At 49.9% G+C, this 21,277-nt stretch overlaps 1 protein-coding gene across 1 annotated transcript in view; it reads right to left on the bottom strand.

The window, feature by feature from the left end:
• The window catches only part of GABARAP (GABA type A receptor-associated protein), a 29,152-nt gene extending 9,603 nt beyond the window's left edge, over positions 1-19,549 (bottom strand). Inside the window, exons 1-3 of the mRNA XM_073564062.1 lie at positions 19,386-19,549; positions 15,743-15,821; positions 15,556-15,674 (exon numbers count right to left, since the gene is read on the bottom strand). Coding sequence (XP_073420163.1) covers positions 15,556-15,674; positions 15,743-15,821; positions 19,386-19,475 — 288 coding nt within the window. The 5' untranslated portion in view covers positions 19,476-19,549. The remainder of the gene's footprint in view (positions 1-15,555; positions 15,675-15,742; positions 15,822-19,385) is intronic.
• Between the last annotated feature and the right edge of the window lie 1,728 nt (positions 19,550-21,277).

Raw genomic sequence — 21,277 nt, 5'->3', positions numbered from 1 at the left:
TATCTACTATTCCTGTACTGTACACAGCTCTACACTACACCTCCATCCTGTCCTGTATCTACTATTCCTGTACTGTACACAGCTCTACACTTCACCTCCATCCTGTCCTGTATCTACTATTCCTGTACTGTACACAGCTCTACACTACACCTCCATCCTGTCCCGTATCTACTATTCCTGTACTGTACACAGCTCTACACTACACCTCCATCCTGTCCTGTATCTACTATTACTGTACACAGCTCTACACTACACCTCCATCCTGTCCAGTATCTACTATTCCTGTACTGTACACACAGCTCTACACTACACCTCCATCCTGTCCCCTATCTACTATTCCTGTACTGTACACACAGCTCTACACTACACCTCCATCCAGTCCTGTATCTACTATTCCTGTACTGTACACAGCTCTACACTACACCTCCATCCTGTCCTGTATCTACTATTCCTGTACTGTACACACAGCTCTACACTACACCTCCATCCAGTCCCCTATCTACTATTCCTGTACTGTACACACAGCTCTACACTACACCTCCATCCTGTCCTGTATCTACTATTCCTGTACTGTACACACAGCTCTACACTACACCTCCATTATGTCCTGTATCTACTATTCCTGTACTGTACACACAGCTCTACACTACACCTCCATCCTGTCCCCTACTATTCCTGTACTGTACACACAGCTCTACACTACACCTCCATCCTGTCCTGTATCTACTATTCCTGTACTGTACACACAGCTCTACACTACACCTCCATCCTGTCCTGTATCTACTATTCCTGTACTGTACACACAGCTCTACAATACACCTCCATCCTGTATCTACTATTCCTGTGCTGTACACACAGCTCTACACTATACCTCCATCCTGTCCTGTATCAACTATTCCTGTACTGTACACAGCTCTACACTACACCTCCATCCTGTCCCCTATCTACTATTCCTGTACTGTACACAGCTCTACACTACACCTCCATCCTGTCCTGTATCTACTATTCCTGTCCTGTACACACAACTCTACACTACACCTCCATCCTGTATCTATTCCTGTTCTGTACACACAGCTCTACACTACACCTCCATCCTGTCCTGTATCTACTATTCCTGTACTGTACACACAGCTCTACACTACACCTCCATCCTGTCCTGTATCTACTATTCCTGTACACACAGCTCTACACTACACCTCCATCCTGTCCTGTATCTACTATTCCTGTACTGTACACACAGCTCTACACTACACCTCCATCCTGTCCTGTATCTACTATTCCTGTACTGTACACAGCTCTACACTACACCTCCATCCTGTCCTGTATCTACTATTTCTGTACTGTACACACAGCTCTACACTACACCTCCATCCTGTCCTGTATCTACTATTTCTGTACTGTACACAGCTCTACACTACACCTCCATCCTGTACTGTATCTACTATTCCTGTACTGTACACAGCTCTACACTACACCTCCATCCTGTCCTGTATCTACTATTCCTGTACTGTACACAGCTCTACACTTCACCTCCATCCTGTCCTGTATCTACTATTCCTGTACTGTACACAGCTCTACACTACACCTCCATCCTGTCCCGTATCTACTATTCCTGTACTGTACACAGCTCTACACTACACCTCCATCCTGTCCTGTATCTACTATTACTGTACACAGCTCTACACTACACCTCCATCCTGTCCAGTATCTACTATTCCTGTACTGTACACACAGCTCTACACTACACCTCCATCCTGTCCCCTATCTACTATTCCTGTACTGTACACACAGCTCTACACTACACCTCCATCCAGTCCTGTATCTACTATTCCTGTACTGTACACAGCTCTACACTACACCTCCATCCTGTCCTGTATCTACTATTCCTGTACTGTACACACAGCTCTACACTACACCTCCATCCAGTCCCCTATCTACTATTCCTGTACTGTACACACAGCTCTACACTACACCTCCATCCTGTCCTGTATCTACTATTCCTGTACTGTACACACAGCTCTACACTACACCTCCATTATGTCCTGTATCTACTATTCCTGTACTGTACACACAGCTCTACACTACACCTCCATCCTGTCCCCTACTATTCCTGTACTGTACACACAGCTCTACACTACACCTCCATCCTGTCCTGTATCTACTATTCCTGTACTGTACACACAGCTCTACACTACACCTCCATCCTGTCCTGTATCTACTATTCCTGTACTGTACACACAGCTCTACAATACACCTCCATCCTGTATCTACTATTCCTGTGCTGTACACACAGCTCTACACTATACCTCCATCCTGTCCTGTATCAACTATTCCTGTACTGTACACAGCTCTACACTACACCTCCATCCTGTCCCCTATCTACTATTCCTGTACTGTACACAGCTCTACACTACACCTCCATCCTGTCCTGTATCTACTATTCCTGTCCTGTACACACAACTCTACACTACACCTCCATCCTGTATCTATTCCTGTTCTGTACACACAGCTCTACACTACACCTCCATCCTGTCCTGTATCTACTATTCCTGTACTGTACACACAGCTCTACACTACACCTCCATCCTGTCCTGTATCTACTATTCCTGTACTGTACACACAGCTCTACAATACACCTCCATCCTGTATCTACTATTCCTGTGCTGTACACACAGCTCTACACTACACCTCCATCCTGTCCTGTATCAACTATTCCTGTACTGTACACAGCTCTATACTACACCTCCATCCTGTCCCCTATCTACTATTCCTGTACTGTACACAGCTCTACACTACACCTCCATCCTGTCCTGTATCTACTATTCCTGTCCTGTACACACAACTCTACACTACACCTCCATCCTGTCCTGTATCTACTATTCCTGTTCTGTACACACAGCTCTACACTACACCTCCATCCTGTCCCCTACTATTCCTGTACTGTACACACAGCTCTACACTACACCTCCATCCTGTCCTGTATCAACTATTCCTGTACTGTACACAGCTCTACACTACACCTCCATCCTGTCCCCTATCTACTATTCCTGTACTGTACACAGCTCTACACTACACCTCCATCCTGTCCTGTATCTACTATTCCTGTCCTGTACACACAACTCTACACTACACCTCCATCCTGTCCTGTATCTACTATTCCTGTTCTGTACACACAGCTCTACACTACACCTCCATCCTGTACTGTATCTACTATTCCTGTACTGTACACACAGCTCTACACTACACCTCCATCATGTCCTGTATCTACTATTCCTGTTCTGTACACACAGCTCTACACTACACCTCCATCCTGTCCTGTATCTACTATTCCTGTTCTGTACACACAGCTCTACACTACACCTCCATCCTGTACTGTATCTACTATTCCTGTACTGTACACACAGCTCTACACTACACCTCCATCATGTCCTGTATCTACTATTCCTGTTCTGTACACACAGCTCTACACTACACCTCCATCCTGTCCTGTATCTACTATTCCTGTACTGTACACAGCTCTACACTACACCTCCATCCTGTCCTGTATCTACTATTCCTGTACTGTACACAGCTCTACACTACACCTCCATCCTGTCCTGTATCTACTATTCCTGTACACACAGCTCTACACTACACCTCCATCCTGTCCTGTATCTACTATTCCTGTACTCTACACACAGCTCTACACTACACCTCCATCCTGTCCAGTATCTACTATTCCTGTACTGTACACAGCTCTACACTACACCTCCATCCTGTCCTGTATCTACTATTTCTGTACTATACACACAGCTCTACACTACACCTCCATCCTGTCCTGTATCTACTATTCCTGCACTGTACGCACAGCTCTACACAACACCTCCATCCTGTCCTGTATCTACTATTCCTGTACTGGACACACAGCTCTACACTACACCTCCATCCTGTCCTGTATCTACTATTCCTGTACTGTACACAGCTCTACACTACACCTCCATCCTGTCCCATATCTACTATTCCTGTACTGTACACAGCTCTACACTACACCTCCATCCTGTCCCGTATCTACTATTCCTGTGCTGTACACAGCTCTACACTACACCTCCATCCTGTCCTGTATCTACTATTCCTGCACTGTATACACAGCTCTACACTACACCTCCATCCTGTCCCATATCAACTATTCCTGTACTGTACACACAGCTCTACACTACACCTCCATCCTGTCCTGTATCTACTATTCCTGTACTGGACACACAGCTCTACACTACACCTCCATCCTGTCCTGTATCTACTATTCCTGTACTGTACACAGCTCTACACTACACCTCCATCCTGTCCTGTATCTACTATTCCTGTACTGTACACAGCTCTACACTACACCTCCATCCTGTCCCGTATCTACTATTCCTGTACTGTACACACAGCTCTACACTACACCTCCATCCTGTCCTGTATCTACTATTCCTGTACTGGACACACAGCTCTACACTACACCTCCATCCTGTCCTGTATCTACTATTCCTGTACTGTACACAGCTCTACACTACACCTCCATCCTGTCCCATATCTACTATTCCTGTACTGTACACAGCTCTACACTACACCTCCATCCTGTCCCGTATCTACTATTCCTGTACTGTACACAGCTCTACACTACACCTCCATCCTGTCCTGTATCTACTATTCCTGCACTGTATACACAGCTCTACACTACACCTCCATCCTGTCCCATAGCTACTATTCCTGTACTGTACACAGCTCTACACTACACCTCCATCCTGTCCTGTATCTACTATTCCTGTACTGTACACAGCTCTACACTACACCTCCATCCTGTCCTGTATCTACTATTCCTGTTCTGTACACACAGCTCTACACTACACCTCCATCCTGTCCTGTATCTACTATTCCTGTACTGTACACAGCTCTACACTACACCTCCATCTTGTCCTGTATCTACTATTCCTGTACTGTACACAGCTATACACTACACCTCCATCCTGTCCCATATCTACTATTCCTGTACTGGACACAGCTCTACACTACACCTCCATCCTGTCCTGTATCTACTATTCCTGTACTGTACACAGCTCTACACTACACCTCCATCCTGTCCCGTATCTACTATTCCTGTACTGTACACAGCTCTACACTACACCTCCATCCTGTCCTGTATCTACTATTCCTGTACTGGACACACAGCTCTACACTACACCTCCATCCTGTCCTGTATCTACTATTCCTGCACTGTACACACAGCTCTACACTACACCTCCATCCTGTCCTGTATCTACTATTCCTGCACTGTACACACAGCTGTACACTACACCTCCATCCTGTCCTGTATCTACTATTCCTGTACTGTACACAGCTCTACACTACACCACCATCCTGTCCCGTATCTACTATTCCTGCACTGTATACACAGCTCTACACTACACCTCCATCCTGTCCTGTATTTACTATTCCTGTAGTGTACACACAGCTCTACACTACACATCCATCCTGTCCCGTATCTACTATTCATGCACTGTATACACAGCTCTACACTACACCTCCATCCTGTCCTGTATTTACTATTCCTGTAGTGTACACACAGCTCTACACTATACCTCCATCCTGTCCTGTATCTACTATTCCTGTACTGGACACACAGCTCTACACCTCCATCCTGTCCTGTATCTACTATTCCTGTACTGTACACAGCTCTACACTACACCTCCATCCTGTCCTGTATCTACTATTCCTGTACTGTACACACAGCTCTACACTACACCTCCATCCTGTCCCGTATCTACTATTCCTGCACTGTACACACAGCTCTACACTACACCTCCATCCTGTATCTACTATTCCTGTACTGTACACAGCTCTACACTACACCTCCATCCTGTCCCGTATCTACTATTCCTGTACTGTACACAGCTCTACACTACACCTCCATCCTGTCCCGTATCTACTATTCCTGAACTGTACACACAGATCTACACTACACCTCCATCCTGTCCCATATCTACTATTCCTGTACTGTACTCACAGCTCTACACTACACCTCCATCCTGTCCTGTATCTACTATTCCTGTACTGTACACAGCTCTACACTACACCTCCATCCTGTCCTGTATCTACTATTCCTGTACTGTAAACAGCTCTACACTACACCTCCATCCTGTCCCATATCTACTATTCCTGTACTGTACACACAGCTCTACACTACACCTCCATCCTGTCCCGTATCTACTATTCCTGTACTGTACACACAGCTCTACACTACACCTCCATCCTGTCCTGTATCTACTATTCCTGTACTGTACACAGCTCTACACTACACCTCCATCCTGTCCTGTATCTACTATTCCTGTACTGTACACACAGCTCTACACTACACCTCCGTCCTGTATCTACTATTCCTGTACTGTACACAGCTCTACACTACACCTCCATCCTGTCCCGTATCTACTATTCCTGTACTGTACACAGCTCTACACTACACCTCCATCCTGTCCTGTAAATACTATTCCTGTACTGTACACAGCTCTACACTACACCTCCATCCTGTCCCGTATCTATTCCTGTACTGTAAACAGCTCTACATTACACCTCCATCCTGTCCCGTATCCACTATTCCTGTACTGTACACACAGCTCTACACTACACCTCCATCCTGTCCTCTATCTACTATTCCTGTACTGTACACAGCTCTACACTACACCTCCATCCTGTCCTGTATCTACTATTCCTGTACTGTATACACAGCTCTACACTACACCTCCATCCTGTCCCGTATCTAATATTCCTGTACTGTACACAGCTCTACACTACACCTCCATCCTGTCCTGTATCTACTATTTCTGTACTGTACACAGCTCTACACTACACCTCCATCCTGTCCTGTATCTACTATTCCTGTACTGTACACAGCTCTACACTACACCTCCATCCTGTCCTGTATCTACTATTCCTGTACTGTACACAGCTCTACACTACACCTCCATCCTGTCCCGTATCTACTATTCCTGTACTGTACACAGCTCTACACTACACCTCCATCCTGTCCTGTATCTACTATTACTGTACACAGCTCTACACTACACCTCCATCCTGTCCTGTATCTACTATTCCTGTACTGTACACACAGCTCTACACTACACCTCCATCCTGTCCCCTATCTACTATTCCTGTACTGTACACACAGCTCTACACTACACCTCCATCCTGTCCTGTATCTACTATTCCTGTACTGTACACAGCTCTACACTACACCTCCATCCTGTCCTGTATCTACTATTCCTGTACTGTACACAGCTCTACACTACACCTCCATCCTGTCCTGTATCTACTATTCCTGTACTGTACACAGCTCTACACTACACCTCCATCCAGTCCCCTATCTACTATTCCTGTACTGTACACACAGCTCTACACTACACCTCCATCCTGTCCTGTATCTACTATTCCTGTACTGTACACACAGCTCTACACTACACCTCCATCCTGTCCTGTATCTACTATTCCTGTACTGTACACAGCTCTACACTACACCTCCATTATGTCCTGTATCTACTATTCCTGTACTGTACACAGCTCTACACTACACCTCCATCCTGTCCCCTACTATTCCTGTACTGTACACACAGCTCTACACTACACCTCCATCCTGTCCTGTATCTACTATTCCTGCACTGTACACAGCTCTACACTACACCTCCATCCTGTCCTGTATCTACTATTCCTGTACTGTACACACAGCTCTACACTACACCTCCATCCTGTCCTGTATCTACTATTCCTGTACTGTACACACAGCTCTACAATACACCTCCATCCTGTATCTACTATTCCTGCGCTGTACACACAGCTCTACACTACACCTCCATCCTGTCCTGTATCAACTATTCCTGTACTGTACACAGCTCTACACTACACCTCCATCCTGTCCCCTATCTACTATTCCTGTACTGTACACAGCTCTACACTACACCTCCATCCTGTCCCCTATCTACTATTCCTGTACTGTACACAGCTCTACACTACACCTCCATCCTGTCCTGTATCTACTATTCCTGTCCTGTACACACAGCTCTACACTACACCTCCATCCTGTCCTGTATCTACTATTCCTGTCCTGTACACACAGCTCTACACTACACCTCCATCCTGTACTGTATCTACTATTCCTGTACTGTACACACAGCTCTACACTACACCTCCATCCTGTCCTGTATCTACTATTCCTGTTCTGTACACACAGCTCTACACTACACCTCCATCCTGTCCTGTATCTACTATTCCTGTTCTGTACACAGCTCTACACTACACCTCCATCCTGTCCTGTATCTACTATTCCTGTACTGTACACAGCTCTACACTACACCTCCATCCTGTCCTGTATCTACTATTCCTGTACACACAGCTCTACACTACACCTCCATCCTGTCCTGTATCTACTATTCCTGTACTCTACACACAGCTCTACACTACACCTCCATCCTGTCCAGTATCTACTATTCCTGTACTGTACACAGCTCTACACTACACCTCCATCCTGTCCTGTATCTACTATTTCTGTACTGTACACACAGCTCTACACTACACCTCCATCCTGTCCTGTATCTACTATTCCTGCACTGTACACACAGCTCTACACTACACCTCCATCCTGTCCTGTATCTACTATTCCTGTACTGTACACAGCTCTACACTACACCTCCATCCTGTCCTGTATCTACTATTCCTGTACTGTAAACAGCTCTACACTACACCTCCATCCTGTCCCATATCTACTATTCCTGTACTGTACACACAGCTCTACACTACACCTCCATCCTGTCCCGTATCTACTATTCCTGTACTGTACACACAGCTCTACACTACACCTCCATCCTGTCCTGTATCTACTATTCCTGTACTGTACACAGCTCTACACTACACCTCCATCCTGTATCTACTATTCCTGTACTGTACACACAGCTCTACACTACACCTCCGTCCTGTATCTACTATTCCTGTACTGTACACAGCTCTACACTACACCTCCATCCTGTCCCGTATCTACTATTCCTGTACTGTACACACAGCTCTACACTACACCTCCATCCTGTCCTGTAAATACTATTCCTGTACTGTACACAGCTCTACACTACACCTCCATCCTGTCCCGTATCTATTCCTGTACTGTAAACAGCTCTACATTACACCTCCATCCTGTCCCGTATCCACTATTCCTGTACTGTACACACAGCTCTACACTACACCTCCATCCTGTCCTCTATCTACTATTCCTGTACTGTACACAGCTCTACACTACACCTCCATCCTGTCCTGTATCTACTATTCCTGTACTGTATACACAGCTCTACACTACACCTCCATCCTGTCCTGTATCTACTATTCCTGTACTGTATACACAGCTCTACACTACACCTCCATCCTGTCCTGTATCTACTATTTCTGTACTGTACACAGCTCTACACTACACCTCCATCCTGTCCTGTATCTACTATTCCTGTACTGTACACAGCTCTACACTACACCTCCATCCTGTCCTGTATCTACTATTCCTGTACTGTACACAGCTCTACACTACACCTCCATCCTGTCCCGTATCTACTATTCCTGTACTGTACACAGCTCTACACTACACCTCCATCCTGTCCTGTATCTACTATTACTGTACACAGCTCTACACTACACCTCCATCCTGTCCTGTATCTACTATTCCTGTACTGTACACACAGCTCTACACTACACCTCCATCCTGTCCTGTATCTACTATTCCTGTACTGTACACAGCTCTACACTACACCTCCATTATGTCCTGTATCTACTATTCCTGTACTGTACACAGCTCTACACTACACCTCCATCCTGTCCCCTACTATTCCTGTACTGTACACACAGCTCTACACTACACCTCCATCCTGTCCTGTATCTACTATTCCTGCACTGTACACAGCTCTACACTACACCTCCATCCTGTCCTGTATCTACTATTCCTGTACTGTACACACAGCTCTACACTACACCTCCATCCTGTCCTGTATCTACTATTCCTGTACTGTACACACAGCTCTACAATACACCTCCATCCTGTATCTACTATTCCTGCGCTGTACACACAGCTCTACACTACACCTCCATCCTGTCCTGTATCAACTATTCCTGTACTGTACACAGCTCTACACTACACCTCCATCCTGTCCCCTATCTACTATTCCTGTACTGTACACAGCTCTACACTACACCTCCATCCTGTCCCCTATCTACTATTCCTGTACTGTACACAGCTCTACACTACACCTCCATCCTGTCCTGTATCTACTATTCCTGTTCTGTACACACAGCTCTACACTACACCTCCATCCTGTCCTGTATCTACTATTCCTGTTCTGTACACAGCTCTACACTACACCTCCATCCTGTCCTGTATCTACTATTCCTGTACTGTACACAGCTCTACACTACACCTCCATCCTGTCCTGTATCTACTATTCCTGTACACACAGCTCTACACTACACCTCCATCCTGTCCTGTATCTACTATTCCTGTACTCTACACACAGCTCTACACTACACCTCCATCCTGTCCAGTATCTACTATTCCTGTACTGTACACAGCTCTACACTACACCTCCATCCTGTCCTGTATCTACTATTTCTGTACTGTACACACAGCTCTACACTACACCTCCATCCTGTCCTGTATCTACTATTCCTGCACTGTACACACAGCTCTACACTACACCTCCATCCTGTCCTGTATCTACTATTCCTGTACTGTACACAGCTCTACACTACACCTCCATCCTGTCCCGTATCTACTATTCCTGTACTGTACACACAGCTCTACACTACACCTCCATCCTGTCCTGTATCTACTATTCCTGTACTGTACACACAGTTCTACACTACACCTCCATCCTGTCCTGTATCTACTATTCCTGTACACACAGCTCTACACTACACCTCCATCCTGTCCTGTATCTACTATTCCTGTACTGTACACACAGCTCTACACTACACCTCCATCCTGTCCTGTATCTACTATTCCTGTACTGTACACAGCTCTACACTACACCTCCATCCTGTCCTGTATCTACTATTTCTGTACTGTACACAGCTCTACACTACACCTCCATCCTGTCCTGTATCTACTATTCCTGTACTGTACACACAGCTCTACACTACACATCCATCCTGTCCTGTATCTACTATTCCTGCACTGTACACACAGCTCTACACTACACCTCCATCCTGTCCCGTATCTACTATTCCTGTACTGTACACACAGCTCTACACTACACCTCCATCCTGTCCCGTATCTACTATTCCTGTACTGTACACAGCTCTACACTACACCTCCATCCTGTCCCATATCTACTATTCCTGTACTGTACACAGCTCTACACTACACCTCCATCCTGTCCCGTATCTACTATTCCTGTACTGTACACAGCTCTACACTACACCTCCATCCTTTCCTGTATCTACTATTCCTGCACTGTACACAGCTCTACACTACACCTCCATCCTGTTCCATATCTACTATTCCTGTACTGTACACAAAGCTCTACACTACACCTCCATCCTGTCCTGTATCTACTATTCCTGTACTGTACACAGCTCTACACTACACCTCCATCCTGTCCCATATCTACTATTCCTGTACTGTACACAGCTCTACACTACACCTCCATCCTGTCCTGTATCTACTATTCCTGTACTGTACACAGCTCTACACTACACCTCCATCCTGTCCTGTATCTACTATTCCTGTACTGGACACAGCTCTACACTACACCTCCATCCTGTCCTGTATCTACTATTCCTGTACTGTACACAGCTCTATACTACACCTCCATCCTGTCCTGTATCTACTATTCCTGTACTGTACACAGCTCTATACTACACCTCCATCCTGTCCTGTATCTACTATTCCTGTACTGTACACAGCTCTACACTACACCTTCATCCTGTCCTGTTTCTACTATTCCTGTTCTGTACACACAGCTCTACACTACACCTCCATCCTGTCCTGTATCTACTATTCCTGTACTGTACACAGCTCTACACTACACCTCCATCTTGTCCTGTATCGACTATTCCTGTACTGTACACAGCTCTACACTACACCTCCATCCTGTCCTGTATCTACTATTTCTGTACTGTACACACAGCTCTACACTACACCTCCATCCTGTCCTGTATCTACTATTCCTGCACTGTACACACAGCTCTACACTACACCTCCATCCTGTCCCGTATCTACTATTCCTGTACTGGACACAGCTCTACACTACACCTCCATCCTGTCCTGTATCTACTATTCCTGTACTGTACACAGCTCTACACTACACCTCCATCCTGTCCCGTATCTACTATTCCTGTACTGTACACAGCTCTACACTACACCTCCATCCTGTCCTGTATCTACTATTCCTGTACTGGACACAGCTCTACACTACACCTCCATCCTGTCCTGTATCTACTATTCCTGCACTGTACACACAGCTCTACACTACACCTCCATCCTGTCCTGTATCTACTATTCCTGCACTGTACACACAGCTGTACACTACACCTCCATCCTGTCCTGTATCTACTATTCCTGTACTGTACACAGCTCTACACTACACCTTCATCCTGTCCCGTATCTACTATTCCTGCACTGTATACACAGCTCTACACTACACCCCCATCCTGTCCTGTATTTACTATTCCTGTAGTGTACACACAGCTCTACACTACACCTCCATCCTGTCCCATATCTCCTGTACTGTACACAGCTCTACACTACACCTCCATCCTGTCCTGTATCTACTATTCCTGTACTGGACACACAGCTCTACACTACACATCCATCCTGTCCTGTATCTACTATTCCTGTACTGTACACAGCTCTACACTACACATCCATCCTGTCCCGTATCTACTATTCATGCACTGTATACACAGCTCTACACTACACCCCCATCCTGTCCTGTATTTACTATTCCTGTAGTGTACACACCTCTACTCTACACCTCCATCCTGTCCTGTATCTACTATTCCTGTACTGTACACAGCTCTACACTACACCTCCATCCTGTCCCGTATCTACTATTCCTGTACTGTACACAGCTCTACACTACACCTCCATCCTGTCCTGTATCTACTATTCCTGTACTGTACACACCTCTACTCTACACCTCCATCCTGTCCCGTATCTACTATTCCTGTACTGTACACACAGCTCTACTCTACACCTCCATCCTGTCCCGTATCTTCTATTCCTGTACTGTACACACAGCTCTACACTACACCTCCATCCTGTCCCATATCTACTACTCCTGTACTGTACACACAGCTCTACACTACACCTCCATCCTGTCCCGTATCTACTATTCCTGTACTGTACACACAGCTCTACACTACACCTCCATCCTGTCCCGTATCTACTATTCCTGTACTGTACACACAGCTCTACACTACACCTCCATCCTGTCCTGTATCTACTATTCCTGTACTGTACACAGCTCTACACTACACCTCCATCCTGTCCTGTATCTACTATTCCTGTACTGTACACACAGCTCTACACTACACCTCCATCCTGTCCTGTATCTACTATTCCTGTACACACAGCTCTACACTACACCTCCATCCTGTCCCATATCTACTATTCCTGTACTGTACACACAGCTCTACACTACACCTTCATCCTGTCCCGCATCTACTATTCCTGTACTGTACACAGCTCTACACTACACCTTCATCCTGTCCCGTATCTACTATTCCTGTACTGTACACAGCTCTACACTACACCTCCATCCTGTCCAGTATCTACTATTCCTGTACTGTACACAGCTCTACACTACACCTCCATCCTGTCCTGTATCTACTATCCCTGTACTGTACACACAGCTCTACACTACACCTCCATCCTGTCCCGTATCTACTATTCCTGTAGTGTACACACAGCTCTACACTACACCTCCATCCTGTCCCGTATCTACTATTCCTGTACTGTACACACAGCTCTACACTACACCTCCATCCTGTCCTGTATCTACTATTCCTGTACTGTACACACAGCTCTACACTACACCTCCATCCTGTCCCGTATCTACTATTCCAGTACTGGACACACAGCTCTACACTACACCTCCATCCTGTCCCGTATCTACTATTCCTGTAATGGACACACAGCTCTACACTACACCTCCATCCTGTCCCGTATCTACTATTCCTGTACTGTACACACAGCTCTACACTACACCTCCATCCTGTCCTGTATCTACTATTCCTGTACTGTACACACAGCTCTACACTACACCTCCATCCTGTCCTGTATCTACTATTCCTGCACTGTACACAGCTCTACACTACACCTCCATCCTGTCCTGTATCTACTATTCGTGTACTGTACACAGCTCTACACTACACCTCCATCCTGTATCTACTATTCCTGTAGTGTACACACAGCTCTACACTACACCTCCATCCTGTCCCGTATCTACTATTCCTGTACTGTATACACAGCTCTACACTACACCTCCATCCTGTCCCGTATCTACTATTCCTGTAGTGTACACACAGCTCTTCACCTCCATCCTGTCCCGTATCTACTATTCCTGCACTGTACACACAGCTCTACACTACACCTCCATCCTGTCCCGTATCTACTATTCCTGTAATGTACACAGCTCTACACTACACCTCCATCCTGTATCTACTATTCCTGTACTGTACACACAGCTCTACACTACACCTCCATCCTGTATCTACTATTCCTGTACTGTACACAGCTCTACACTACACCTCCATCCTGTCCCGTATCTACTATTCCTGTACTGTACACAGCTCTACACTACACCTCCATCCTGTCCTGTATCTACTATTCCTGTACTGTACACACAGCTCTACACTACACCTCCATCCTGTCCTGTATCTACTATTCCTGCACTGTACACAGCTCTACACTACACCTCCATCCTGTCCTGTATCTACTATTCCTGTACTGTACACAGCTCTACACTACACCTCCATCCTGTATCTACTATTCCTGTAGTGTACACACAGCTCTACACTACACCTCCATCCTGTCCCGTATCTACTATTCCTGCACTGTACACACAGCTCTACACTACACCTCCATCCTGTCCCGTATCTACTATTCCTGTACTGTACACAGCTCTACACTACACCTCCATCCTGTCCTGTATCTACTATTCCTGTACTGTACACACAGCTCTACACTACACCTCCATCCTGTCCTGTATCTACTATTCCTGTACTGTACACACAGCTCTACATTACACCTCCATCCTGTCCTGTATCTACTATTCCTGTACTGTACACACAGCTCTACACTACACCTCCATCCTGTCCTGTATCTACTATTCCTGTACTGTACACACAGCTCTACACTACACCTCCATCCTGTCCTGTATCTACTATTCCTGTACTGTACACAGCTCTACACTACACCTCCATCCTGTCCCGTATCTACTATTCCTGTACTGTACACACAGCTCTACACTACACCTACATCTTGTGCTGTACACTTTCAGCTCTGCTATTCCTCCTCACCTGGTACAGTTGACCCATGGTGGCGCTTGTTGGGGGAATCACGTTGTTGACGAAGAAGAACAGGGCGTCCTCTGCACGTAAGTGAATCCTTTTCCTGATGAGAAAGTAGAACTGGCCGACTGACCAGAAGGGGTTGCTCAGTCAGCAGTGGTGACAGTGGGTGGGCTGTAGGGGGCAGCACTGTTACCTGTGAGGTCGGAGGGCACCAGGTATTTCTTCTTGTCCAGATCTCCGATCCTCGCCTTAGGAGCCTTCTCTACAATCACCTGAGAACGAAGCATCAATGTTCAACTCCGTTCCTAGCCACATTCTTGGGAGCCCCATGCCTCTCCGTGGCGGTAGGGGGTGTCACTCTCTCTCGGGGGACCCGTCTCTCTCTCTCTCTCTCGGGGGACCCGTCTCTCTCTCTCTCTCTCTCGGGGGACCCGTCTCTCTCTCTCTCTCTCGGGGGACCCGTCTCTCTCTCTCTCTCTCGGGGGACCCGTCTCTCTCTCTCTCTCTCGGGGGACCCGTCTCTCTCTCTCTCTCGGGGGTCCCGTCTCTCTCTCTCTCTCTCTCTCTCGGGGGACCCGTCTCTCTCCCTCTCTCTCTCTCTCGGGGGACCCGTCTCTCTCCCTCTCTCTCTCTCTCGGGGGACCCGTCTCTCTCCCTCTCTCTCTCTCGGGGGACCCGTCTCTCTCTCTCTCTCGAGGGCCCCGTCTCTCTCTCTCTCGAGGGCCCCGTCTCTCTCTCTCTCTCTCTCTCGAGGGCCCCGTCTCTCTCTCTCTCTCTCTCTCGAGGGCCCCGTCTCTCTCCCTCTCTCTCTCTCGGGGGACCCGTCTCTCTCTCTCTCTCTCGGGGGACCCGTCTCTCTCTCTCTCTCTCTCTCTCTCTCTCTCTCTCTCTCTCTCTCTCTCGGGGGACCCGTCTCTCTCTCTCTGTCTCTCTCGGGGGACCCGTCTCTCTCGGGGGACCCGTCTCTCTCTCTCTCTCGGGGGACCCGTCTCTCCGTCTCTCTCTCTCTCTCGGGGGACCCGTCTCTCTCTCTCTCTCGGGGGACCCGTCTCTCTCTCTCTCTCGGGGGACCCGTCTCCCTCTCTCTCTCGGGGGACCCGTCTCCCTCCCTCTCTCTCTCGGGGGACCCGTCTCTCTCTCTCTCTCTCGGGGGACCCGTCTCTCTCTCTCTCTCTCTCTCGGGGGACCCGTCTCTCCGTCTCTCTCTCTCTCTCTCTCGGGGGACCCGTCTCTCTCTCCCTCTCTCTCTCTCGGGGGACCCGTCTCTCTCTCCCTCTCTCTCTCTCGGGGGACCCGTCTCCCTCTCTCTCTCGGGGGACCCGTCTCTCTCTCTCTCTCGGGGGACCCGTCTCTCTCTCTCTCTCTCGGGGGACCCGTCTCTCTCTCTCTCTCTCGGGGGACCCGTCTCTCTCTCTCTCTCTCGGGGGACCCGTCTCTCTCTCTCGGGGGACCCGTCTCTCTCTCTCTCTCGGGGGACCCGTCTCTCTCTCTCGGGGGACCCGTCTCTCTCTCTCTCTCTCGGGGGACCCGTCTCTCTCTCTCTCTCTCGGGGGACCCGTCTCTCTCTCTCTCGGGGGACCCGTCTCTCTCTCTCTCGGGGGACCCGTCTCTCTCTCTCTCGGGGGACCCGTCTCTCTCTCTCTCGGGGGACCCGTCTCTCTCTCTCTCGGGGGACCCGTCTCTCTCTCTCTCGGGGGACCCGTCTCTCTCTCTCGGGGGACCCGTCTCTCTCTCTCGGGGGACCCGTCTCTCTCTCTCTCTCTCGGGGGACCCGTCTCTCTCTCTCTCTCTCGGGGGACCCGTCTCTCTCTCTCTCTCGGGGGACCCGTCTCTCCCTCTCTCTCTCTCTCGGGGGACCCGTCTCTCCCTCTCTCTCTCTCTCGGGGGACCCGTCTCTCCCTCTCTCTCTCGGGGGACCCGTCTCTCCCTCTCTCCCTCTCGGGGGACCCGTCTCTCCCTCTCTCCCTCTCGGGGGACCCGTCTCTCCCTCTCTCCCTCTCGGGGGACCCGTCTCTCCCTCTCTCCCTCTCGGGGGACCCGTCTCTCCCTCTCTCGGGACCCGTCTCTCCCTCTCTCCCTCTCGGGGGACCCGTCTCTCTCTCCCTCTCGGGGGCCCCCGTCTCTCTCTCTCCCTCTCTCTCGGGGGACCCGTCTCTCTCTCTCCCTCTCTCTCGGGGGACCCGTCTCTCTCTCTCCCTCTCTCTCGGGGGACCCGTCTCTCTCTCTCCCTCTCTCTCGGGGGACCCGTCTCTCTCTCTCCCTCTCTCTCTCTCTCGGGGGACCCGTCTCTCTCTCTCTCGGGGGACCCGTCTCTCTCTCTCTCTCTCTCTCGGGGGCCCCGTCTCTCCCTCTCTCTCGGGGGCCCCGTCTCTCCCTCTCTCTCGGGGGCCCCGTCTCTCCCTCTCTCTCTCTCGGGGGACCCGTCTCTCCCTCTCTCTCGGGGGCCCCGTCTCTCCCTCTCTCTCGGGGGCCCCGTCTCTCCCTCTCTCTTGGGGGCCCCGTCTCTCTCTCTCTCTCTCTCGGGGGCCCCGTCTCTCCCTCTCTCTTGGGGGCCCCGTCTCTCTCTCTCTCTCTCTCTCGGGGGACCCGTCTCTCCCTCTCTCTTGGGGGCCCCGTCTCTCCCTCTCTCTCGGGGGCCCCGTCTCTCCCTCTCTCTCGGGGGCCCCGTCTCTCCCTCTCTCTCGGGGGCCCCGTCTCTCCCTCTCTCTCGGGGGCCCCGTCTCTCTCGGGGGCCCCGTCTCTCTCTCTCTCTCTCTCTCTCTCTCGGGGGCCCCGTCTCTCCCTCTCTCTTGGGGGCCCCGTCTCTCCCTCTCTCTCGGGGGCCCCGTCTCTCCCTCTCTCTCGGGGGCCCCGTCTCTCTCTCTCTCTCTCGGGGGCCCCGTCTCTCTCTCTCTCTCTCTCGGGCCCCGTCTCTCTCTCTCTCTCTCTCGGGGGACCCGTCTCTCCCTCTCTCTCGGGGGCCCCGTCTCTCTCTCCCTCTCTCTCGGGGGCCCCGTCTCTCTCTCTCTCTCGGGGGCCCCGTCTCTCTCTCTCTCTCGGGGGCCCCGTCTCTCTCTCTCTCTCGGGGGCCCCGTCTCTCCCTCTCTCTCTCGGGGGACCCGTCTCTCCCTCTCGGGGGACCCGTCTCTCCCTCTCGGGGGACCCGTCTCTCTCTCTCTCTCTCTCTCTCTCTCCCTCTCTCTCGGGGGTCCCGTCTCTCCCTCTCGGGGGACCCGTCTCTCCCTCTCGGGGGACCCGTCTCTCTCTCTCTCTCTCTCTCTCTCTCCCTCTCTCTCTCTCGGGGGCCCCGTCTCTCCCTCTCGGGGGACCCGTCTCTCTCTCTCTCTCTCTCCCTCTCTCTCGGGGGTCCCGTCTCTCTCTCTCTCTCTCTCTCCCTCTCTCTCTCTCGGGGGACCCGTCTCTCTCTCTCTCTCGGGGGACCCGTCTCTCTCTCTCGGGGGACCCGTCTCTCTCTCTCTCTCTCGGGGGACCCGTCTCTCTCTCTCTCTCTCGGGGGACCCGTCTCTCTCTCTCTCGGGGGACCCGTCTCTCTCTCTCTCGGGGGACCCGTCTCTCTCTCTCTCGGGGGACCCGTCTCTCTCTCTCTCGGGGGACCCGTCTCTCTCTCTCGGGGGACCCGTCTCTCTCTCTCGGGGGCCCCGTCTCTCTCTCTCTCTCTCGGGGGCCCCGTCTCTCTCTCTCTCTCTCTCTCGGGGGCCCCGTCTCTCTCTCTCCCTCTCTCGGGGGGGGGCCCAGTCCCCCTCCGCGGCCCCCCTTCCCCCTCCGCGGCCCCCCTTCCCCCTCCGCGGCCCCCCTTCCCCCTCCGCGGCCCCGCCCCTCGCCCCGCCCCCGCTCACCGGCACGCGGTCCGGGTACTTCTTCCGGATCTTCTCGCCCTCTGACCGCCGCTTCTCGAACGCGTGCTCCTCCTTATACACGAACTTCATGTCGGCGGCCGCAGCGGAGACTGAGACGGAGGAAGATAAACAGCCCCGCCCCTCCGCTTCCGCACTACGCCACGCCCACTTAACAGCATAGCCACGCCTCTATAGCGCAAACTGCCCAACAACAGCCGCCCACGTCACTGGGGACTCCAACAACATGGCGGCAAGCACAAGAGCGACGGCAAATTGTAACCAATCACATTGTAAGATCAACAGCGCTGTCAAAGACGTAAAATCCAGCCAATCCTGGCGCTGCTACAGCAAAGACAACACGGATCAGACAACGCCTCCTGTCACATGAGTGGTAACAGACTCATCACTGCCGCCTGCTGGACAACAAAACCGGGACCGCCTTATTACTGTCATCTAGTGGAGGAGAGAGGAAGAACAGGCTCATTACTGTCATCTAGTGGAGGAGAGAGGAAGAACAGGCTCATTACTGTCATCTAGTGGAGGAGAGAGGAAGAACAGGCTCATTACCGTCATCTAGTGGAGGAGAGAGGAAGAACAGGCTTATTACTGTCATCTAGTGGAGGAGAGAGGAAGAACAGGCTCATTACCGTCATCTAGTGGAGGAGAGAGGAAGAACAGGCTCATTACCGTCATCTAGTGGAGGAGAGAGGAAGAACAGGCTCATTACCGTCATCTAGTGGAGGAGAGAGGAAGAACAGGCTCATTACTGTCATCTAGTGGAGGAGAGAGGAAGAACAGGCTCATTACCGTCATCTAGTGGAGGAGAGAGGAAGAACAGGCTTATTACTGTCATCTAGTGGAGGAGGGAGGAAGAACAGGCTCATTACTGTCATCTAGTGGAGGAGAGAGGAAGAACAGGCTCATTACCGTCATCTAGTGGAGGAGAGAGGAAGAACAGGCTCATTACCGTCATCTAGTGGAGGAGAGAGGAAGAACAGGCTCATTACTGTCATCTAGTGGAGGAGAGAGGAAGAACAGGCTCATTACTGTCATCTAGTGGAGGAGAGAGGAAGAACAGGCTCATTACCGTCATCTAGTGGAGGAGGGAGGAAGAACAGGCTCATTACCGTCATCTAGTGGAGGAGAGAGGAAGAACAGGCTCATTACTGTCATCTAGTGGAGGAGAGAGGAAGAACAGGCTCATTACCGTCATCTAGTGGAGGAGAGAGGAAGAACAGGCTCATTACCGTCATCTAGTGGAGGAGAGAGGAAGAACAGGCTCATTACCGTCATCTAGTGGAGGAGAGAGGAAGAACAGGCTCATTACTGTCATCTAGTGGAGGAGAGAGGAAGAACAGGCTCATTACTGTCATCTAGTGGAGGAGAGAGGAAGAACAGGCTCATTACCGTCATCTAGTGGAGGAGGGAGGAAGAACAGGCTCATTACCGTCATCTAGTGGAGGAGAGAGGAAGAACAGGCTCATTACCGTCATCTAGTGGAGGAGAGAGGAAGAACAGGCTCATTACCGTCATCTAGTGGAGGAGAGAGGAAGAACAGGCTCATTACCGTCATCTAGTGGAGGAGAGAGGAAGAACAGGCTCATTACCGTCATCTAGTGGAGGAGAGAGGAAGAACAGGCTCATTACCGTCATCTAGTGGAGGAGAGAGGAAGAACAGGCTCATTACTGTCATGTAGTGGAGGAGAGAGGAAGAACAGGCTCATTACTGTCATCTAGTGGAGGAGAGAGGAAGAACAGGCTCATTACCGTCATCTAGTGGAGGAGGGAGGAAGAACAGGCTCATTACCGTCATCTAGTGGAGGAGAGAGGAAGAACAGGCTCATTACCGTCATCTAGTGGAGGAGAGAGGAAGAACAGGCTCATTACCGTCA

The sequence above is a fragment of the Dendrobates tinctorius genome, unplaced genomic scaffold, assembly GCF_039654945.1.
Source record: "Dendrobates tinctorius isolate UK_male_01 unplaced genomic scaffold, ASM3965494v1 ptg000424l, whole genome shotgun sequence".
Lineage (NCBI taxonomy): Eukaryota > Metazoa > Chordata > Amphibia > Anura > Dendrobatidae > Dendrobates > Dendrobates tinctorius.
Note: the sequence above shows the minus strand (reverse complement) of the source record. Positions and strands in the feature narration are given on the sequence as shown.